This window comes from Helicoverpa armigera, chromosome 15 (assembly GCF_030705265.1).
Source record: "Helicoverpa armigera isolate CAAS_96S chromosome 15, ASM3070526v1, whole genome shotgun sequence".
Lineage (NCBI taxonomy): Eukaryota > Metazoa > Arthropoda > Insecta > Lepidoptera > Noctuidae > Helicoverpa > Helicoverpa armigera.
This window is the reverse complement of record NC_087134.1, coordinates 4,025,796-4,050,863: the sequence shown is the minus strand read 5'-3', so window position 1 is coordinate 4,050,863 and position 25,068 is coordinate 4,025,796. Positions and strand designations below refer to the sequence as shown.

Below are 25,068 nucleotides of genomic sequence, written 5' to 3'. Positions count from 1 at the left end.
AATTTGAGCGGGTGTAACACGAGGGCTACGCAGACGCTTACGCCTGAAACATTAAAGTAGTCATTATGTAAACACAGAATACTTCGGATGTATACAAAGTATTCAATTTAGTAAGTACCAAGAATAGGAATAAAAAATTCTCGTTGTAGATGTACTTACCTGACGCTCAAGCTGCTGGCACCCGGCAGGCCTGCGCCTGTTTCAATGACTTCACCGTCCATGAATAGTAATGAATACACCGTTCTCCTTTATTATTATTATAAATCAAACCAATGTTCAAGTGCACAAACAAACTTGACATTGACAGTTTGTTTATGTTCTATGTCTGTATTGCAAGTACGCAAACTATTAAGATCTTTAATATGTGTTTTCTTAAAAAACGGTATGTTTTACTTACACGGTTCGATGCAAAAAGTTTTAATATGATAAGGTTCATCTATTTTCTTTATAATTGTCAAAGGAAACAAAATTGGTTGTGCAAATCTTGTCTACCATTTCTCCCTATAATACAAGGATTTTTTTTACATGCAACATTTTAATACAAATTCACCGCACTATGAATACGGTTTTCGCTATCGTACCGACACGAATATGTCATGATAATTAGCGATGTTGCCCGCTATCTCGGCTGTCGAGACTTGCGTTTATCGTTACTGTCGTTATGGCAAGCGAATATTTTCGTTAATATTTAGCGACTGTCAGTTTGCGATCGAATCGCTATCTTATGTCGAGACTGCAGGCCCTGGTCCTTTGAGACATCTGTCAACGAATTTTGGTATTACAATAAATGTTCGGGTCCAAAGAAGGCGTATAAGGGCGGAAACAGTAACGTTTCAAGTTTCCCTGCGCGCAAGCATTTTGGCGCGCTACTTTCCTAGAAGATTTTCCGTTATGGCACCTCCGCTAGTAATTTTGTTCTCCATGAGCCAGATAGACGATCTTACTCCTGCCGCATTTTTTCAACTTTTTTTTTTGAGCCGCAAGGAAATCGTTTAAGTTAACTCGTTTACTCATGAAACTTGCCTTGTGGTGCGGATTACAGAGATAAAACTTAGTTCGGGTGCTTCTATTAAAATGGTTTCGAAAAGTATTTTAATAATTCGCTGACTGTACTTTATCTGTTTGCTGGAGTTTGATTGAGTCTTTAGCTCTGTTTGTACATTTTGATTTTTGATAGAGATTATGATGTTTTGATATTTAAATCAATTTGTTGGGTGGATGAATTTATAAGATAATATAATTCAGAACCGGTACAAACACGAAAGACAAAAGTATCATGTACTTACAAACTATCACTAAGTGCCGAGTACTATATCTAATCTCCATATTTTTTAGCTGGCTCACATTTTCGGTTGGCCAGAATGCTTTAAACGTGGCCGACGCCTTACCTATTTAACTTTAATACTTTCAACAGTAAGTTGTGCTCATCTTTAAGGTGTAATTAAAAATAATGCAAAGAAATAGACGGTATAAGTTTCTAAGGGAAATCTAAGGAGGCTTTTCTAATAGGGTACATTCTTATATTTTTCCTGAAAAATACTACTCTATGTTACACAAGTTTCGTTGTAACATTTCGTGATAAATTCTAACAACTAACACTAATTAGGCCTGTGTTCCTTAGAGACGCACTTAATTACATTCTAGTAATCATTGATCTAAGTGTCAATTAGTCCATCCATTAGCCTAATTTATTTTGTAACAATTTGTTATCTATTAGGTTCGTTTATTGATAATCATTTATTCTGTAGTCTTAGGTTGTGGTTTTGTCTAGATTTGTAAGTATCTTAGTATTATCTAACACTATGAGGTAAAGAAATATTGATTTTGGCAACCAATTAGGTGCATGTGTAACAAAGAAACTAAAAAGTACAAAATACAAAGGAGGATTCTTTTGACTGTCTTTACGAAAACTTGCTAGATGAACCATTTATGTATGTTAAGCATTACTTTTAATGTCTCTTCACATAAACTTAAATCATGATAAGTAAATAGCCTTTAAAAAAATCGCCACGTCCGCAATCTTCTAGAGTCAAGTCAGTCATCAATCAATACCTATTAGTTAAACAAAATTATTTCAAATTCTCTAATCTCATTTTATAATCCCACTCTTACCAAGAACCAAACTCCAAACCAAAATACAAGGAACGATAACACAAATAAATAACTCGAAGCAATAAACACATAACAAAATAACATAAATACTGACAACATTTACAAATATTGGCAATCGAACCCGTGATTTATATTCAGAGGCAATTTGTGTCTTCATGTGCCTTATTATATACTCGTAGCTGTGTTGAATATTCTAGATAAAGTTGTAGTTAGATGATGTAGGCTAATGATATTTGGAAGTGGGTTTTAGGTAGACTGACATTTCAGGTTTTTCTAGATTTAAAATGTAACTGAATTTTTATGATATCTATCTTGAAATTATCCGGTAATCTTTATTTAATAAAATTCTCAATCTATAGAATTATCTCCTTGTTACTGTTTTACACTTTGTAAAATGTTTGTTTTGCTGTATAACAGCATCAATATCTGGCTTACAAATTCAAAGTCTTTAAACTAAACTTTTATCGGTAAAGAGCACGGAGGACAGAAGACTAGGAGATTTTACGTTAGGGCACCTTCGCTAGTCTTCTGTCCTCCGTGGTAAAGAGATAAACACAATGGACATCACATGCATCGCTTGGCTAAAAACTGTCACATATTTAATTCACTATATTTTTTGGACTAATCTAAAAAAATCTGTGACATTCTAACATCACCCATAGACGTCACAACATAACGAACGATAAATAAAAAAAAGTACAAAATATATTCCCCTACGCTTGATCCTTAAAGCTCGCGCAGAAATAATCGTTCGATATTCAAAACGAAGGGCTTCGCTTTTCGCGCAATTAACCGCCGAGTTTAGTCCCTCTGCTTCCGGGCCCCCCCCTCTGATGACGGGCAGTTTATTGATTAATGAAGAAAATGTTGTAAAATGATCGCTTGAGAAATAGAAGTGACGACTCATTAGAGTGACAAGTTTTCAGTTGTAAGGAGATAAGTAGTTAGGAGGTATCGGGAAAGTGCTTTTTGAAGGTAAATTGCCGCTTTCAAGTTAGCAGAGCGGTGATAATTTACCTGATAATTAAAGTATGAAGCAATATATGTACAAACACTATAATAGTATCTTAAATGCATTAAGTAAAGTATTTTATATACCTATATGTTTAGCCCATTTTCCCTTGCGAACATTTAGGTACCTACTGCCTTTGTAAATTTTAAGCGCTAGAACAAACACCGAAACAAGGGGCCCAGCTGCAACCAGGCCAACGAATTACACACTCCAACCACACTAGGAGAAAATGAGAGGGAAAAAAACAAAAAAAAAACTTTTAAATTTCTTGAAAAAATACCCAGGCGTTTCATGCGGAATTGTATTGTTTTCCAACACCCTGGATACCGGTGCGACTGCGGAAAACGATAATGAGCGAGCACTTTTTCCGTCTACCCTCTCTCTTGAAATGAGGTCGAATTACGAATTGTACGCTCACTTATATAGAAAAAAAAATCACTCCGCCCGCGATTGTGGGCGCCGGCAAATTAACGATACAGGTATTTTTGTATGTATAATGAAATGTGAAACCTTTTTTTGTTAGGTATTGCGTGGGCTGTATAGATAAGGAATTTTTTGTCGCCAATTTCTAGAAGCAATATTGGCTTCATAATTCGGTCTATCAATTATACCATAAACACAAGAGAACTACCAACGCCAAAAATCCCTCACATTATTACTTTTTATGTCTACAATCCATCATTGAAAGCTAATATTACGTTGAAACCTCACCCACTCAAACATACATAAAAGAGCTCATACCAAAGGTAAAGCATTCACATTGCTGAAAAAATCCTCTGCAAATAATACCAGACCAAAATAATCACCCTGAACACAGGCAAAAGTACCCGGATCCCGGGATCCCGGGGAATTTTGTACCTTCCGATAGAAAAAAGGGATCCATCGACAGACGCTTTATGTGCCCATAAAAAAATTATGACGGTCCCTGAAAACGCTAAATTGAATATGAAATCAGCACGATGAACTTTTAGCTTGAATTTAATGAAGTGAAGTGGCCACGTGTCAGCTTTCGCCGTTTTTGAACACCTTTTTGTTTCTTTGAGACCCTGAATAAGCATTTAAGTTAGATCAATAGAGCTAGAAATGAGTTAGGGATTTTCATTTTATTTACATAGCTACTCAACAGAATATCTAAAAGTGCCAGTATACTTTCAAAGTATAAGTAAACGTGATACTTCTATAGTCTGGTCTAAATTCACAATGAAAAAAAATATATTTTATTTTACTTGACCGTTGCAGACGTTCGTAAATAAAGATAAACTACAACAATACGATCTAAACTCTAGACTTTTTTCACACTAAAGAAATAGACGTACAATAAAATAAATTTCACAAAAACCCAGCTGGTCCGACAATATATTTAATTCAACACGTCACCAAAGGCTATCACAAACCAAGTTTAATGAATCTTAATATCTGAGGGATATATTTCAAGATGTTAGAGCTTTCGGACTTAATGTAGCGACTTAAGATGAACGGCACGATTATAGCGAAGATCGCGAGATACTCTTTATTTATGATGGCCTAACCCTTCACAAGTTATGTGGGATTTTTTGTAAATACGCTTTAAAATGCTCGGTTTGTGAAAGTCATTATAAATAACCGTTTTTACAGCAGAGGCCAGGTAAATTTTCTGCTGTCCTGTAAAATTTTCTCTGTTTAATTTTAAATTCAATAGGCGCAATAGTTTAATATTATTTCATACTTTTGGGCAACTAGTGTGTTAGATACATACAGAAGTTATTATTGCATTGTTAACTTATAAGTAGTACACCATAGTATATGAAGCTCCAGTTACTTATTTTCTGAAACTAAGAACCGACATTTTTAATTTAAATCACGGAGCAGATTAGAAAGTATTAAAAGAAGATTTAAATAAAAATTAACGGTCAAATGTTTGCGCTTCGTTACTTTTTCAGTTAATTAACTCCCTCCGGTGTTTAGCTATGAAAAATAATTGCTAAATATTACATTTGGTCGTTAACTGTGTACCGCTTTTTTTCAAATATATTTAGGCCAAGTATTATTTTTATACCAAATTCCGTATTTTTATTTTTATCGGAAAAATATTGGGATTTAACGCAAATCGTCGATAAAAACAATATTGACCCAAAAAACAAGTTTTTGACTAAAAATACTCCAAATGCAAAAAACTTCGATCCTTAATATTTTAATCCTCTTACGCCAATACAATGAAAACAACAAGTCCAAATAATATTTATAAAGCGTTGATAAAACTTACAGACTTTTTTAACAATAAATAAATTGACTCATAAAATAACCATTAATGTACGTAGATAGATATTTTTTTGAAAATCTGAAATAATAGTCCGGGTTTATCTTTTGGTAAAACTCAAAGCAAAAGACAAGGTTAAATTGTAAAATATTTTATTCTGAGCTTGAAGAACATGTACAAAATTTCCTCTAACCCTAAACGTTGTGACTGTCAATATTATTCCCACACAACGGTGTACATAACATTCCAGCTATAAGGCAGCTTTTAAACAATTTCCAACGCATATTCTGTATACGTAGTCATTATCTCAACATGCATTAACATACTACCCAGGGCATCATCACAGGGTTAATTCTACTTCGAGGGAATCTGCTGAAATGTATGTAATAAAGCCAGCTTACGACCCAACACTGCGGCTGTATGAAGCACAATTCCAAAATAATATGAAATTATTATCATTTCGCCTCTAGTTCGCAACGCTTCTGTCTGGATTTCACGAGACAGTAAACACGCTGCTTCATACAATCTTCCGACCTATTTCTTAGTAGAAAAGGTCTATTTTGGATTGTAGTCAGAGAAGCGGTTGGATTATAAAAATGTTACGACACGTTCTTTTGATCAAGGATTGGTCCGATTTTAACCAACCGTGGTATTGGAGTGATTGTTGCGATTGCTTTTGTTTATCACTTTACAGTTTGTTTATAGTTCACGAATAGAGATATTTTTTTGTGTATTTTAGAAGAACGTCCATTTTTGGTTGTAGGATATTAATTACTCTATGGTACATACATTTGTAAGTACAAATTGACCTAATGAAATCATGTTACAGCGGTTTGTTTTCTAAAAAAAACATACAAAACGATGATGAAGGGAACAATAAACATACATAAATAATTATCGCGGTCCATCAAAAAACCTATAAACAACGAGGAGCGTCCCAAGCTACCCGTTAATTTAGCCCCTCTTTTATGTCCATAAATATTGTTAAAACCTCATTAATCTTTTAATATTCAGGCGAGACAACGTATCGGACGAGCTGGCCGTCTAACTCAGTTACCACGTCAATCTGAGCATGAGTAGATACATCAAAATTACTTATTAAATATGTTTATGTTTATCAACTCGTGTGGGTTGATTAGAAGGCAAATAAACTGGGTGTCATGGTGTCACAATCGCAACTGTACGAGTTCAAAGGTGTCTCAAGAATTCAATGTCAATGTACAATTGTTGGATATAAAGAACTTGTAACGTTTGTTAGATATAAAACGGCGATCGCAGCAATCCAAACAGAATGCAGTCAGTCGTACAGTGGCGGCAGTCGACGCCGCGTCGTCGACTGCACAAGAGCACGTCATCGTAACACTCACACTTTTGTTGCCTGCCACTTGACCCACATCCTCTCTACGTGTCTCCTGTAACAGGAAGCGCACCCCTCCCCACACTACGTCCACTACAATACAAACTAATATCAACTCTATCTCAAGCATACAAGGACCAAACTTCCTTAACCCGTCACCAACTCAAAGGCGACTCCCCACGCAATTTAACACTTTGTTTTTCCTTCAAACATGGCAGAATATTCAATGTCGGCGGAAAATGAGTTGGATGTTGCTATTTAGCGATTTGCCACTCAACAGTTCAAGTAATAAGTTTCATATTCAAACGGCAAGGAGGTGCGTTCAAATGAATTTTTTATCCCGTTTCGGCCTTCACTAGCTGCAATAATACATGTAATCTGAACCTTACTGGCAACGCGATCTGTATATTCACAAACGAAATGTATTAAAAATTCATAAAAGGGTTATGGCCATACCTATTTTTTATTTGAAAAATAGGATGGAAGCGGAAAGTCGTAACAAATATAATTTTAGAGCTCAGTAACTGCTATGTAAGACAAGGTTATTGTTTATGTTACTCGTGTGACTTTCTTCGCAACTTGTTGATCATAATAATGACGGGAAATGATTGCAACAACTATAACTAGAATACTACAAACTAAAAACAATTCTATAAAAAAGCAAATACTATGATATGTAACGTGATTTTCCTTCTAAAACAAATCGTTAAAGGGTACATAAAAATCGTTTCCTACCTGTTCTCGTCCTTATTCTTTTTATTCGTAATCAAAACTTTACGGCAATTTTATACGTATCGAAAAGGGTCCATATCAAATAAAATCGGGGCTAAAGGCTGGCAACTTCTGTGCGAATTTGTTGTGCGTTGAATCAGTTAATGTTGCCAACTTTTAATTGGTTTAATAATTCGCGTTTTCTGATCTCTGCGTAGGTATAAAGTTTTAACTTTTTCAATTACCGTTAGTGAAGTTTCCTATGCTATGATTGACGCTAACTCCCGCTTAGCCGATGTTTCTATTAATTAACGTTTATCATTTTCATTTAAATTCGAATCCAATCCAATGTTTCTATGAATGTCGGATTAAGAGTAACTTTTGGGGTGTGTCAATTAAAATAATCGAAGTTGGATCAAATGAAGAATTTTTAACGAACTTGCCAAACCATTTTTATCAAAAATTGGCATGTTCTTTAGCAAAACTCAATATAAAATAAGTCACTTTTAAAATGATACACACAAAGACATGTAAACAACACAAATCCTGAACAAAATAGAGGAAAAAACGTACAGAAGTAAAAATAGTTGCCCCGACGTTGGCACTAAGGCGTATAATCCCCTTCTTATACCCAATTTATATGAAAAACGACATCGAAAGAAACAAAGGCTCTCTGACCTTAGAAATTCAACCATCAGCTACAAACTCGATATAATAGACCCGAGTTATATTTTTGTTATTTGATTATGTGACTTATTGTAGTGGCATATGTTTCATTTTTATAGCGCATTTTTTTTTTAATCCAGGAATATAAATTGACACAGGGTTCAGGTTGATCTTCTGTTCATACTTTTTAGCGCAGTGTTTTTTAAGACAAATAAATGTGATAGGTACCATAACATTTTAATCTAAAAATCAGTGTGCTATATACCTTATTTCTCATTAAGTTTAGTTTATAAACAAAATAATGAACGTAGCCATTAGCAATATTCTTATAAAATGAGACCTTATATTCTTTCCAAAAATATAAAGGTCAAATGGATTGATACATTTTCCGGCTTCACTACCCGGAAAACCAAAAACCCATACTAACAATATTCCTAACTAAGAGCGATAAAATATCCACCCTATTATTCCAGTTTGGTCACTACTCGTTAGGCAGCACACATGTTGGAGATTTATCAAGCAAGTTAGCTAGTGTGGCCCTTTGTTGGTCTAAATTAAACCGTAATTAGTCAGGGCTGGCGCGCCGGTGATTTATACCGGTTTTTACGGAAAACCGGCCAAGTAATGTTATCATCCACGCAACGGGCCTTGTAATAACTGCGGCCAATGTTGGGCCAATGTTGGGCTTTGATTTGTTGGTCGTAGTTCGTGTGTGATGTGATTTAGGGCGCACATGTTTGTTTTTATTAGCACTTTAGGATGTATTGTTGTGGTTATTATATGAGTGAAATCACAGTGGGTATTTTGAGTGATTTTCTTTGAGACTGTACTGAGGTTTAGTGATGAAAGTTTAGTAAATACTTATGCCACATTATTATAAAAACAAAATGCAGACTATTCTTCTGCGCCCTTCTGTAATAATAAAATCTTGTAAAAAAAAACAGCTTTCTCAAGTTGAAAATTAAACATTCACAAAAAAAATTGATACACAAATACCACTTTCTATCAACCCAAACCAACAGGGTTACATAACCAAAAAAAATCAAAACAAATATAATACATTAGGGCTGCCCCTAACGTAATTTGACTAAACGTCAACAGCCTATTACCCCCCGTGACCGATCGGGCCGACACCGTTCAATATGAACGATTCATTCGCGAAATTAAACTGTCAGCCGACTCCTGTTGTTTGTTTGTTATTAACTAATGCACACAAGGGAATTGTTTGACCTTTTATAGAACATTGATTTGATATGGCACTTCGTAGGGGAGATCGCAATGTTACATCGGTTGAAAATTTATTAAAAAACTCATGTATTTTCTATATACAATGTCAACTCTCTCTCGCATCGCAAAATGAGAATAAAACACAAAAATAAACAAACAATGATCAAGCATTTAATTACATGCATAACATAATATATCATCTACATTCCATTATTCGCAATTGAAAGCAATAAACGTTACTATTAAGCAAAATACGAGTACATAATTATACTATCAACAATAAATCTAAACAATTAGAACGAAAAAATAGTAAATTAACGTAAAACCGATCAAAAATCTGATTGCAATGATTTTAATCTCCCTCTGCGTCCGCTTCTTCATCATCTTCTCCACCTTCTTCAGTCGTGGGTTCTACTGTTGCAGTTTCGCTACCTTCAGCTTCCTTGGGGCCCTCAGCCTCAGCCTCAGTAGTCTCGGCGGGCGGGGCACCTTCAGCGCCTTCTTCAGGCGCCTCACCCTCAGCTTCCTTAGCCTCTTCTGCTGGCTTCTCACCTTCAGCATCTTCAGCTTTAGGTTCCTCGGCTGCTGGTTCTTCGGCAGGAGCTTCTGCTGCAGCAGGCTCCGGCTCAGGAGGTGCCTCAGGCTCCGCCTTCTCAGGTGGGGCGCTCGGTGGTGTTGGGGCAACTTCACTCTTCTTTGTTGCGGATTGCTTGGCTTCGACTGGCGCTGCAGGCTCACCTGGCGCACCGCCCTCAGCCGAAGTAGCTGCTTCTTCCCCTTTTTTGACTTTCCCCTTCTTCTGTTTTCGCTCCAAGGGCAAGTAAAGTTTGTAATCTTGAGGTAGTTCTTCTTCAGTGTAAAGTCTTTCGCTAAAATAAATCCTTCTTAATCTCGCATTAGCGTGTACTTGTACTCTCAAAGTTTCTATAAATTGTGTTCCATACGCTCTTCTTGTAAAATCAGCTAGATTAAATTGTATTTGATTCCAACCTCCTGCTAGACCAATAGGCATGCTTGTACAAAAAGGTTTGATTTTGGTCGTAGATTGAAAATTAGAGATTCTGAAGCGCCTTCTCATATTCTTGTCGTCAAGTATCATGATTTCGAATGAAAAATAGCGTTTTAAGTTTTTGACGATCATGACTAAGAAGGGTAGTTTTATGCCCAAAACTTGATTGTTTTTTGGGCATGTTATATATGTAGTTGCAACATTCGTACTAACGATTTCGAGGACTATGGAATTTACTTCACTGTCAGTTAGTCGCTTTATGTGTCCATTTTTCACTTCCATGTCCCATATCGCCAGAGGGTTGGCCCCGCAACTATAAAATATGGACAGCAATCCATTTTGGTATGAGTTTTTGAACATCGTTGATTAAATTAGTTAAACAACAGCAATAAATGTAAATATTATTTACAATGTTGGACACGTTTGTTTTCTGAAGTATAATGATTACTGAATGACATTGACAAGTTTACTAAAAAGTATATGGTTTCTAAAAAAAAGGATCGTCTAAGGAGTTTTTACGGTTAGACTAAAAACTGTGGCAAAAATCATAAAACTAAAATCGGTTCACCTGAAAAGTATTACGAATTTAATAAAAGATGTAGTGAGGAATATTAATATTTATTTCGTTAAACAAACAGTTATTATATAAATTAGCATCTATATCGTTAGCCTAAAAGTTATATCTAAAATAAACACTATCCATACTTAACTTTATCAAACTTAATTGACAATAACACTTGGGATGCATTCTTGATTCTGAAACCGATGACGCCACACGCAGGAGTATAGAAGAAGATACGCCGCGCCGTCTTTAATCAGGATAACGGCAGGAGTTTCGGCACTTTCTTCAACCTCACCTTCTTAATTTCCCAATGTCAATAATTTCATCAATGTTATCCCATTTCTTCTATTGGTGTAAGAGTTCCTGCATGCGGGTCAGATTGTTCAACAGCCACAGCCGCTCCTACTGACGGTTCTTTTAAAAAATCTGTAGTAACTGATGCTGTTTCCACTACGATGTCCTTTTCCTTAATTAGTGCTGTTGTCGCATGCTCTGCTTGTAAAAGTGTTGCTGTATCCACATTAGAAGCATTTACGTCACTCGCTTCTTCAGGCTTTTCTGCAGCAACTTCCAGCATTCGAGATTTTTCATCTAAAGATTGCAAACGAGACACGGCTTTGATCACCTGCATAGAGCCTTTACTCTTTGAAGTTGAAGACACTCTTTCACTTGGCGGATTTACCTTTGGAGGTACTATTTCCTCTTCTTTTATCATTGGGGGTATTATTTCCTCTTCTTTTATCATTGGAGGTATTACTTTCCCCTGATCTATCTTAGGAGTTATTATCTCATCAACTGTTTTAACTACAATCTCAGTATTTGTTATTTTATTTTTATTAGCCGATGGCTTTCGTTTCAATGGGTAAAACAATCTATACTCTGCAGGCAACTGATCTTCTGAAACAAGACTGTTTGTAAAATATACCCGTCTTAGTCTTGTGTTGGCGTTTATTTTTACTTTTTGTACCTCCACAAATTGCTTTTTATACGCCCTTTTAGTGAATTCAGGTAAATTGAGATTGATTTGGTTCCAGCCATCTGAAAGGCCAATTGGCATCACGGTACAGAGCGGTAAGACTTGCGTAGTGCTTTGGAAGTTTGATATGCGGAATCTTCGTCTTGTTCCAGTCTCATCCAGTATAGTGACTTCAAAGGAAAAATATTTCTTAAGGTTTTTAAGCACCATCACTAAGAATGGCATACTTACTCCCAATACTTCTTTGCCTTTAGGACATACTATGTATGTTGTACTTACATTAGTTCCGCCTATTTCTAAAATCATGGACTTAATATCTTCATCTAAAAATCTTTTTATGTATCCGTCTTTAGTGAATGTATCCCAAATTGCTAAAGGTTTAGAACCAATGCTATAAAATATAGTGAGCATCCCTCGCTGGTAAGCTTGCCTAAACATATCTAAAACTACTAAATTTTTCGTAACATTCTAGGTATATCGTTTCTCAATAAATCTGTCATTACTCTTACAAAAGATCTGTCAAAGCATAACCAATGGAATTTTTCCACAACTTTTTTTAAAATTAGACGGTATCTAAGGAGAATTTATGCTAAATACTGTAGTCTACCATTCTTGGAATATCCCACGTGACATGAAGAGTGACGACAATATATTCAGTTCAATGAGCTTTTATGATAAATAGTAAATAAGATATTTATATTCTCACGCCCAATAGCGCTCAATTGCAACAAATAAGGTACCCTTTGCTGTGGGCGATGATCGACAATTTGTCGCCACTTATGCATTATACCCTGACATCCAACACACCCAATCAGGTACATAAATGCTTTGAGCCAATCACGACAGCACTCCATCGACTAGAATTTACATCGCTTATATTATGAAAATATTTTCCATATTTTTGGACTCCGTATCAAAATTGAGATTTTGTTGTAACTACTCTTATGTCTGCTTGGCTCTGTCTGCTTATTTGAACATCCTTGGCAGTTATTACGGGTAGTCAGAAGCCAGAAAGTCTGACAATCAATCTTAGTTTGAGGACATCAGATGAAACACTGGTACTTAGCTGCATCCCGTTAGACTGGAAGCCCTAACATACATAATTGCGAAAAGGCTGATTTTATTCTTACCATAACATATTCTCATAAACGCTCTCAGAGTTTAGCTCAAGTTACTAATATAAACTGGCAATCAAATGACAAAGAACTACCAGTAAAGAAAATGAAATGAAATAATATAATCGTAGCCCTCGTAGTCTCTCGTAGCACGGCGTAGCACGGCGTAGACATTTCGTAGAAGTCGTAGCATTACTGTTGATCGTATTTTATTTATTCACAACAGCTACTTTTAGCTTTTGCACTACTTGAAATTCTAGTTTATCTTCAACACTTTCTGCGTAAAGGAGTTTTATTTTTTATGTTAATATTTAATGAGACAACGTTTTTGAGTAGTTAAATATTATAACATCTTTTTGCTCTTCAAACAAAGCTATCGACTTTTTATTTAGCAATGAGTGGTTTTTCAAGACTACAAAAAAAATCGCAACATCATACTTCACCGAACCTTCAAACTAACAACCGACAAACTAATCAACTAACAAACAAACACTTCAAACAAATTTTCAAATTCCATACCTCGCAAGCACTTTATACATAAATCCAGTTGCAAAAGGTTCTAAGTGAAAATTAAAATTTCCTCCATTAATACTGTTCGGGTCATTAGGGGCACGTGAGCTGACTAGTACACAGGGTGTTTATTAAGCGATACAATCGGGTTCGCTATGAATATTCAGCGGGCGTTACGCTCTGCCCTAGTACTTTTTTAAATGTGAACAGAACTGTGTATGTGTTGTGGACTTTTTAAATTTGGAACGCCAGTTTTAAGTGTTTTTGTTTTTTTTTTCGTAATTGGATCAGCCTGTATATTTTAATGTGATGTGATGTGTGTGGTTAGTAACTTTTTTTCAAAATTGCTTATTGTAATTAATATCCAAAATTTTAGTACACAAAGCCATTTGAAACTTTTGTGTAACAAATTCTGTTCTAATAAAAAATGTTTGCCTTGAAATATTTTTGTTATTTTGGTTTTTAAGTACAATTAGCACAAAAATGTAGGTACGTGCATGCTGAATTGTGAAAAATATAAAAGAATGACTAAAAGATAGATGCAGACTTGACTGTTAACAGTATCTTTGAGTTAGAGACACAAACGTTTGTCAAGCCACTTCAAATGAATGTGACAGAAATGATACAAAGCAGAACCAAGCGAGTTAATAATACCTACTCGTATTAACTGTAGTGTGATATGATGAACACCAGACGTTATAACTAGCAAAATGGTATGTTGTAACTATCATGTTATTACCGACTATGGCATTATGTTTAACTATCAAGTCCATTTTGAGAAACGGGAGTAAATTTTTAGTTTTAAAATAGCAAAAAAACATTTTAAGTCATCGGCCCATTTTCACTGATAGTAAAAACCGTTTTTCATAAAACAACTTATTATTTTCAAAATTGAATGTTTTAAGAAAACTGACGTTTAAGTTGTTGATAAAGTTGAACCTTAATAATGATCAAAGGCTGGTTTTGTACATTTCAATATGCTCTTAGGTTTTTAAAAAAAGTCCTAGGCAAGGGCTTGTTGTGTATGTGGGTGCCAGCCCATGATATATTAATGACCCAACAGATAACTTAATTCAATAAATTAAAAAGAAAACAAAAAAAACTCCCAAAGCATAACGTATACCTAACATTTTCTTAGTCTTTCGTACAATAGCACTATCATACGTCTAGAATATATAAATAATGTCCAGCGACTGCAAGTTTCTACAAAGACACGATGCAGGCCCCACTTCACTAATAGCAGCTATTCATTCTAGACGTTTCTATGACACGACGCAGGCGTTCGCAGAACATACGACTTTGTTAATTACTTTACTTGTTCCTATTCTTAAGAAATTACTGTGCATGGAAAAGTGTGTTATAAGTATTTACAGTGGACATTTCTTGATAATAGTTTAAGAATTCCCTCATTTTGAAAAATGTTTAATAGCAATCAGGAATTATGTATCAATATTTAAGTGATTGAAATGATATAAATATACAGTTCCTTTTTGTATAAATAGCCAACTATTTAGCCTTGTTCTCACCTGATAGTTAGTGATGATACGATCGAGAATGGAACATAACTTTAGAACATGATAATTTCCCAAAAGTCTTTTGTTTACACATCTATATTCCAGATCTTAACTTTAATGTTCCACAAGGCAAGTCTGTCTTCATTAATTTCTAAACACAGATGTAAGATACAACTTGTAAGACACAAGCATCTCGAATTATGAGAATGAGGGAAGGATAACAGCACCTGTGTCTTTTTCGCACTCAGAGATCCGTACAAAACTAAGGTTTGTTCAATCTTCACTGAAATTACTTTGCCGGTCATATATCTAATTTTAATTCATAATTTTTGCAATTTTGCTACATATAACACACACATGTACACACCCAAACACAAACTATAACACTATTTTCACAAATATCATCAATTTATATATTAAACTGTACGGATGTAGGATCGACGTTTATAATAAGTCTAAGAAGCCAAGCTTTGGTTCACTCAAAGAAACATCCCCAGCGTAGTTAATTTCCCTTCGAGATTTTCAGCCTTGACCGACATTAGGTCTCAACAATATTATTTCTGCTCAAACATTTCAGCTGTTACAGATATAATGTATTCTTATGAACAAAGTTTATACAAGCCACGTCCTTGTAACATTGTGTTGAGCTCGGAGCCTCGGTAATGTTGAAACCAATTTATTGTTCATTTCAACTTTGTAATAACTGCTGCGAATTTCTGATATCGTATTGTAATTGTAATGTCTATCTGTAGAGTTTCCCTATAAGACTCCTATCAATAGGTCGCTACTTACTTTTTTTTTTAGCCAAAAGAGAACTAGAAAGTTATGGTATCGTGGATGTGTTGTCATCAGAAGAGACAAATAATTATATAAAACTAGCTTTTGCCCGCGGCTTCGCTCCGGTCAACTGACTTCTCTACTTTACCCTATTTTTCATAAGAACCTTCTCCTGACAATAACAAACACAACAAAAAAAGAATTAGCCAAATTGGTCCAGGCGTTGTTGAGTTATGCGCTTACCAACACATTTTGCGATTCATTTTTATATTATAGATACACCAAGAAAGTAATGAAGTATCAACTCTCTTAGGTTTTATTACGACGATAAAAAACATTTGTTGAAAACGTGTCTATCTTTATATAATTTTGATAATGCCTTTTAGCGCCTCGAGCAAAAACTAAGTAACTAAGATAAGCCTTGAAGTCATATGCTTCTTAAGACTTTAAGTATCGATAAGCAGAAATTCGTTTGAATATTCTAAAATAGGACAATGATTAATTGTTTTGAAGAGCATCTGCTGTTAATTAAAAGTGAGATTAATAACTATGAGTGGTTACTTTTAATTTTTCTCAAGTTGTAAGTAATTGTTTTCGTTTCATTTACAAACTTTAAGTGAACATTAGAAATTAATGAATATAGCATAGAGGTGACTTTGGCTTTGTGAATAGATATTGCTTTTTAATTATTTAGTGTCAAGTGAAGTTGACATAGTTCAAAACTCAATTCAAAATTACTTACATGTAATTTGATGATACATTACTACATAGTTCACTTAAATATACAGTGCAATTGCAAGAATATAATTTAAGAATGTAGGTAAGTAACTAGTTAACTTTTTGGTACCTTATTTTAGTGGTGGTACATCAAATTGTATTACATTTGTCAACAAGTATCAATTACCACGTATCTTGTATCAATTGATCTACCACGATGACAGTTATTTGCAGATTTGAAACTGGACAAATTTCTCCAAAAAAGTTGTCCTTGAACCCTACCAACATAACCCAACATCACCTCACAAAAACCAACTACAATTCATATTTACCATAACACTTAAGGTCACAAAAAGGCTGTAAAGTTTACCCTGTGGTCAGTAAATAACCGATAGGCAGTGTTATCAGAACGAGGCAGCGACGGGCCTTTTAAAATATGACCCTCTAGCCCAGGGCGGACAAAAATGACCCCCGTTTATGTACTGTAAAGATAAACACGGACATTGTTCGTGTAAACGTGAAATATGTGAAAATAAGTTTTGTAACACTTTTTGGGGTTTCTTGCTTAAAATTTGTAAATTGTGTGTGATATTTTGATGACGATCTTATAAAGGTCGCCGGAAGACGCTGGATGCAGGTCGCCTCCAACAGGTATCTGATCTAAGGGGGAGGCATATGTTCAGCAGTGGACGTCCTATGGCTGAGATGATGATGATTTTTGATGTAACTTTGAACACTACATTCATCGGAGATATCTTTTAAAACTGTGTCATATTTTGTCAGCATATGGATTAGTCAGTATATGACTTGACACGTGCATTCAGATTGAACATCGTGCGAAAGTCTGATTCTACTTAGAAATTGATGTACCGTGTGAAAGTAAACAATCTTATATCTTTTTGTAGTATAATAAATATTATTAAGGTAAACGTACCAATAGTCGTCGGATTTCGGAAATCACTGACTTTGAAGCGCTACTGTGTGTTAAATATTCAATAGAAAATGAAAATTTTTGCATGACGTGATAGATTATTTATTCATTATTCTAAGTAACTAATGTTTTTTTAATAATTTTGATGGGTTTATATACTTATTAAGGCAAAAGTAAAAAAAGGGCGATTTGTACCAATAGTCGTCTGATTTGTACGGATACTCGTCAAATATTCCCAGTACTCGTCAACTTTTAATGCTAATGTAAACTCTCTGCTCTTGAACATAAGGTTCAAGTTATGTACATTTTTTTGTGCTTGAATTTGTTAAGCATACTTGTGCTTTTGAAAATTAGGTAGGTAGATAGATAAAAAACCAAATTCCTATTTAGAATAGCAGGTCATAATCTGTTAGAAGACCAGGTATTTAATAGAACAGATACATGGTTGCATTTTAATTTAAATTCCTATCTGTCAAACGCTTGGAATCACAAAACCAGTTTATAAAATATCTACACTAATATTATAAAGCTGAAGAGTTTGTTTGTTTGAACGCGCTAATCTCAGGAACTACTGGTTCGATTTGAAAATTTCTTTCAGTGTTAGATAGCCCATTTATCGAGGAAGGCTATAGGCTACTTTTTATCCCGGTACGGGAAGTAGTTCCCACGGGATGCGGGTGAAACCGCTGGCAGAAGCAAGTATGTTATATTTCTTAATCATAATAACGATAGATGCAGTCATGTGCATATGTAGCACGAGTAAAATAATTGCTTTTAAAATAAACTCTTTTGCAAAAAAAACGGGCACCTATGCGAAATCTTAGTTTTAAGGACTTTACGTGTATTTCAAAGGTTTTTAATGATTGTAGTATGTTTCTAGCATCAAAAGAGTTAGCCGAGCATGCGTGAGAGTGTATTCTAAATTTGAATTTTGTACAGTTGCTAAGAAATTGGTTAAACCTTGTTTTAGACTAATTGCTGGCAGAAAGTTCGTCGGTGTTTTGAAAAGTTTTTGAAGTGATTTTCAGGAAAATGATAATGCAGTTTTAATTAATGATTAACGTACTTTTTTGTTAGATCAAAACATTTTTGAAAAACTATGCGTATTTGATAAAATTTTCACCTGCTCTAAATGGGCTATACTGATGATTGATGGCAATGTTAAGTGTTTCGGTATTTTAGTGTAAAGCGTTCTATTGTTTAGATATTGTACCCACGTGTTTTAAAATATCGCTTTTTCATAAATAAACACTATTTAGAAGAGTATCAGTACCTTTGGCTGCGACAAAACCAATTTAAAGTAAGCAGTGCTGATCACAACTCGTCTCTTATCGGACTTAGACATTTTGAAAAATCTTGAAATTCTACAAAATACAGAAAATAACGCATAGACTGTGAGCACGAGGTCTTAAGCTCTCGTAATCACTGATTTTTAAACAACCTCGTCTGTTGGGAAACTCCGTAGACCTCTGAAGATCTATGAGTCTGAGCGTTCAAATAGCGTGTTTTCATCCCACGGATATTTTATTAAATAAACTTGCCTACACCGAGATTTTCTGGCATCTGCAGCACTTTTCTGCTTAAATCATAACAATAATTGGCTATCTGCTCATTTCTTAAGAAACATACGTTTGGCCAATAATTTTGAATTCTTGACTCCCTTTCAGCTAAATCGTCGTTTAGTAACCCGATACCTATGGAGTTATCGAGAGCATCAACGAGGCAATAATTTGACATTTTAGATAGCTTTAACCCTCCTCATCATTTTTCATGTGGTTAATTTTAACATTTATCACAAAATTTGGTATTTTTTAAATGTCAACGTCCGATAGGAGACGGGTTGTGATCGGCACTGCTTACTTTAAATTGGTTTTGTCCCAGTCAAAGGTACTGATACTCTTCTAAATAGTGTTTATTTATGAAAAAGCGATATTTTAAAACACGTGGGTACAATATCTAAACAATAGAACGCTTTACACTAAAATACCGAAACACTTAACATTGCCATCAATCATCAGTATAGCCCATTTAGAGCAGGTGAAAATTTTATCAAATACGCATAGTTTTTCAAAAATGTTTTGATCTAACAAAAAAGTACGTTAATCATTAATTAAAACTGCATTATCATTTTCCTGAAAATCACTTCAAAAACTTTTCAAAACACCGACGAACTTTCTGCCAGCAATTAGTCTAAAACAAGGTTTAACCAATTTCTTAGCAACTGTACAAAATTCAAATTTAGAATACACTCTCACGCATGCTCGGCTAACTCTTTTGATGCTAGAAACATACTACAATCATTAAAAACCTTTGAAATACACGTAAAGTTCTTAAAACTAAGATTTCGCATAGGTGCCCGTTTTTTTTGCAAAAGAGTGTATTTAAATTGTAAAATAAAATAATTAGTATTCACAAAAAATAAAAGCCACATTCATTTATATAGCTTTCCGCGAAATAATTACTAACATTCATAGATATGTAGGTAAGGTTGTCATTCATCAAAACTTCTGAACTGCTTAGCGCATATTAAGTATCTCTATAGACAGTTTTTATTAATAATAATATCTAATAAGCCCCATAGGGCATCTGAAGCGGATGACGGGGAGTAGCGACCCCGCGGGGCTATATATCCGAGTGCTCCGGGGAGAGTATACTGTCCCTCATTTCCGGCCTGCCGGAGTGAAGGTCTCCCGCTTCTTGGCTTGCCTTCATTGGCCGACTAGAGTGGAGTCGCTAGAGCAGGGTTAGCAGCCCTGCTTGGAGGGTAGGTGCCTCGTGGTAAGTGGCGAGTGAGCGGGTGATGCTGGACCCACAGGGAGCGCGTGATCTACGTTTAAAGTCCGCCGAGGTATCTTCACCCTTCAGCCGCTCATGTACCTGTTGCCCTCTTGTTGCGATTTAGCGACTGATTCCCGGGGGCCCAGTAAGTGAGGTGGCGAGTCTCCACCTGCCATTTTAACATGTATTTTATACATTGTCATTGGCAGGTGTCATAGTTCCTCATCATCATCCTCCTCCGAGCCTTTTTTCCCCAACTATGTTGGGGTCGGCTTCCATTCTAACCGGATTCAGCTGAGTACCAGTACTTTACAAGAAGCGACTGCCTATCTGATCTCCTCAACCCCGTTACGCAGGCAAACCAATACCCCTTGGTTAGACTGGTGTGAGACTTACTGGCTTTTGACTACCCGTAACATCCTCCGAGCCTTTTTCCCAATCATGTTGGGGTCGGCTTCCAGTCTAACCGGATTCAGCTGAGTACCAGTGCTTTACAAGAAGCGACTGCCTATCTGACCTCCTCAACCCAGTTACCCGGGCAACCCGATACCCCTTGGTTAGACTGGTGTCAGACTTACTGGCTTCTGACTACCCGTAACGACTGCCAAGGATGTTCAATGACAGCCGGGACCTACAGTTTAACGTGCCATCCGAAACACAGTCAATGGCGTCTAAGATATACTTAGAAAGTACATACAAACTTAGAAAAGTTGCATTGGTACTTGCCTGACCTGGAATCGAAACCGCGCCCTTATACTTGAGAGGTTGATTCTTGGCCCACCAGGCCACCACGACTTTTTTTCCAGGTGCCATAGTTCCTATAGTTTCCTATATCATAATCCACTAACATCCCAACGCAATAGCCCAAGTAGTTTTCCTCCATACTTAGCACAGAATCGGAGATTGTCCTTGGGTTCATTTCTACAGTGTATACAGGGATAATCGTCGGTTTTGTGTCACCATTTCATTAAAGTTGTCTCAAAAGGGCGTTTTAATTTTTTTTGCTGCATCTGATGTTGTGTGTGGGCCCTTGATTTACAGCTTTTATGACTTTTAAAAGGCCCTCTTGCTTAAATTTTCTTTCAGTCATGATCTGCTATTAAAATTACGATCATGCAATCACTAAATACAGACAATTTTAAATAAAAAAATCTTACTTAAGATTACTCTTTACCCATCAATATCGAATACGACAAGCAAAGAAGTGACAGCGATGGAAGCTATGTCATCTTAGTCTTAAAACTGATTTTAATATTTTTTGCGTCAAAACTAGTTGAATGACATAATTTTTATACAGGCGCTATTAAGGCACGTTAGGAAGATGCGGTACAATACGCGTGACGAAATGCAGTTTTTTCGAACAAAAAGCATAGTGTAAGAACAGTCAATTTTTGTTTGCCACAAATTGTAATCCAAGCGTAGTAGAAACAAAGGCTAGTGCTAGACCTACTTGTACCCAAAGCGGTAGATCTTAATCGAATGGCTCAGGCCCTCAGCAGCCAATATATATCTGAAAAAACACTCGTACAAAGTGCATACTTATAGAAAACAGGGGATTTAACCATTAAGAAACATATGAATTGAATCGAATAACTTGACTGTGTACGTGCATCTAGAACCAGCAGAGTAAAATTTACCCCTAAGAAAAAGCTTAAAAGAAACGCAGTTTTATGAACAAATGTAGTCTAAACCTAAAATATGTTTGTTCTAAACTGTTATCAATTTTGTAAAAGTCCCGATATTAGCTATTTATTCGTTCAGGTGCAACTTTTGAGCATGTCCCAGTAGTCGTCATAATAATTGTAAAATTGACGGGTTTTGGGTCAAATGGGAGTTTTGAAGTACCAATAGATGTCACATTCAAAAAATATATTTTCTATGTTAAAAGTATTCCAAATTGCATATTACATCGCTAGCAAATAAACTTAACTATCTAATTAAACAAAGAAACATACCACAGATCCCACTGAAATTATGTAAATCAAAACACAAAACCACGTGCTGAGTTTCACTTTTGACAGCTGAACTTCACGAAAAAACGATTTTGTTAGGGCACACACGTTTCAAATAACATATCTTAGAAGCCGTGACTGTTAAAACCCCGTATTGTTGTTTTAATTGTGCAATATATTATCAAGAATATGTTGATATATAAACCGGCCCATTTTAAGTTCAGTAGAAAATAATAATAAAAGTTTTAAGATTAATTGACGACTATTGGGGCATGACGACTTCACCCGCGTTTACCTTATACCAATGAGTTTCAAAATAAATGCAAACAATAATCATCTCTATGAATAGATTTCTATCTGTAAGAACATGCCTTGTACATACGCTCCGAATATCAGAGGTCAGCCAAGCATGTCTGTTATCTATTAATCACCTTGCTTGCGCAAAGCAAATTGACCTTTTCAGCCTGTTTTTGTATTGTCTTTTTCCTCAAGATTTTTTCCTTTACATAAGAAGAAGTCCATAAGTATATGTTTTAGTCAAAGTAATAGGTCCTTGTTCCAGTCAGATGTAAAATCCACACACGTTTTCTAACTAAGAAAATCTTTGAAACTCAATGCGACCACGAAGTATGTAGTCTCATATAATATTAAAATAATATCTAGCGGTATATTTTTACCTACGAACAAATTGAGCTCTCGAAGTGATTGAGTAATAAGAAAAAGAATGTTTCACTCAGCATCCCAGTGGACCTACCTGAGATAGAAATAGCCACCGTCTGTGACGTCACAATCGACGAACTACCTTTTGATAGAAAACTGATTGAAAAGCATACCATCATCTGTGTAGACTTTCCCAACTATATTCGACTTCCAGTCTAACTGGATGCAGCTGAGTACCAGAGTTTTATGTAAACTCGTAAACCCAGTTTTCTGGGTAGCCCGACATGCCTTTTAAAAGACCGTTTGTCAGACTTTCTGGCTTCTGAATAGTTGTAACGTCCCTTATTCTATTATTTCACTTATCTGTTAGGAAAGCATACTATCGTCTTTTAGGATTTAGAGAAAGGTCTTCTATTTCGAAAAAACAACTTAGCAAGCTGGTCCCATGAAATGAAGAAATGATGGAAAAACCCATGACTGTTTTTATCTCTGAATATTTTTTCAAGCAGTATACTCAGCCTAGTGCTCAAAATGTGAATAGGTAAGCGATCAAAAGTTACGTTAAGGGGTATTTAGAATTTACTTCATGTTATAACTTTTTATGCCCAAATATGTACTTAAAGCGACACTTAGGCCGTACCTTAAATTCTATGTGTCGTTACAGTTCGCGTTAAAGCGGTGTTGATAGCAAGAGTTATAAACACTAGTAGGTATACAACTTTTGGAGTTTTCAGATACCTTTAAGTTTTTTTATCGTCCGTGAACGTTTCACCTTAAATGTTTTCTATGAGATCAAAAGGTACGCATTTACATTTCTAAACGCTAGCAAGCTTCCCGTGGAAACTACTGCCCGTACCAGGATTAAATATAGCTTATCTACTCGGGAAGAGTGTAGCTTTCCAACAGTAAAAGAATTTTTGAAATCGGTGCTGTAGTTTTGAGTTTATCCATTACAAACAAATGTATATTTATTTCCTCTTTATAAAATTAGTATAAATTTTCTATTAAATTCTCTATAATCTGTAATATCGAATCTAAAAACAAATATCCCAACTAAATAGTTCGTATAGTGTTCGATGGACCCCGATTCCCAGTAAAACCAGTACTTTTCCTACGCCGGGTGAGTGTACCAACTCAGTAATTGAATCTGCATCCGCAAGTATACCCGCTCCTTTAATTTGAGTAAGTGTTGCGGTACCGTCCGCAAACACCGCAACGAACCGCATCTAACCGGTTATAACTAGACGTAACCGGTGTAGGGAAGTTTGAAGGGGTTTTTGGGAAAATAAAATTAGATTGCTAGGGTAGTATTTGAAAATTGCTCGGTAGTATTATACTGGGTTGAATTTTATTTACAAGAAATGGTTATCAGTTTTCCTGTGTTTTATAAAACTTGGAATTTAAGGACTAATTTGGTTTGAGTACCTTCTATGTTTTATTGTCATGAATAACAAGCAAAAATACTGTCGACTCTCTCGACTCTGCTTCTAAGAAATTCCACAAGAAAAATTATTATGTACATTTCAGTTATTTACTACTAATGATTTACAAAAGAAACTTCGCCTTCTATGACAACAGGGCAGGAATGATAAAAATCACCAACCAAATCAAAATGTCAATTTTTATCATGCGTCACTCCACACGACATATTTGTCCGAAACCCAAGTACAAGTACCTACATAACAAAACGGCTACTAAATATCGGATCCCAAAAATAAGACACTTGACTTTCCTCAATCGGACATCTTATTTTGCTGACCGTAAATAAATTTCGAAGGCCCAGCACGTTTCTTCGGACCGTACTTCAGATAGATTATGCTCCCTTTGTCGTAAATTTTACGACTTCAAAAATTAGTCGTCGTGAGCTGACTAGATCGGTTGAAACACGTAACGGCAAATTGTTTTACGCTGGTTTTGTGGCCACACTGGATAATTTTGCTGTGTTCTATACGATTTTGGATTACAGTGTCTTGTGTGTGTGCGTGTGTGCGTTTGGGTGAAGATGCTAGATTTGTGGAGGGAGAAATCGGACTTAAAAATGTTGTTTAAAAATGTCCTAGGTATGTGGAACTTCGTATGTATAAACGTTTGAGATTCGCAAAAAATAAAAAATAGCATAATACAACGTTTAAAAATATAATAAACTCTCTTACTACAATAGCCATAAATCATTACAAAACACACAGCAATTATCTAAAAAGCGCCAATTTTTCACACAATACGAAAGAAAACGCCCACATTTTTCA

General features: G+C 35.5%; 3 protein-coding genes across 11 annotated transcripts in view; 1 reads left to right on the top strand and 2 right to left on the bottom strand.

Moving 5' to 3' along the window:
• The window catches only part of LOC110371297 (semaphorin-1A), a 301,020-nt gene that overhangs the window by 147,101 nt on the left and 128,851 nt on the right, over positions 1–25,068 (top strand). The gene's annotated exons all lie outside the window — the stretch shown is intronic.
• LOC110371300 (uncharacterized) lies at positions 9,471–10,765 on the bottom strand. Its single transcript, XM_021327472.3, has one exon. It carries the CDS (start codon positions 10,688–10,690, stop codon positions 9,674–9,676), a length of 1,017 nt encoding a protein of 338 aa, XP_021183147.3. The 5' UTR covers positions 10,691–10,765; the 3' UTR covers positions 9,471–9,673.
• LOC110371299 (cilia- and flagella-associated protein 20) lies at positions 10,935–12,374 on the bottom strand. The gene has a single exon (XM_049845262.2). The coding sequence runs from the start codon at positions 12,304–12,306 to the stop codon at positions 11,224–11,226; it is 1,083 nt and encodes a 360-aa protein (XP_049701219.2). The 5' UTR covers positions 12,307–12,374; the 3' UTR covers positions 10,935–11,223.

What these genes read in the sequence shown, in the direction of transcription:
- LOC110371300 (XM_021327472.3), bottom strand. Translation starts at nt 10,690, where the DNA reads ATGTTCAAAAACTCATACCAAAATGGATTGCTGTCCATATTTTATAGT.
- LOC110371299 (XM_049845262.2), bottom strand. Translation starts at nt 12,306, where the DNA reads ATGTTTAGGCAAGCTTACCAGCGAGGGATGCTCACTATATTTTATAGC.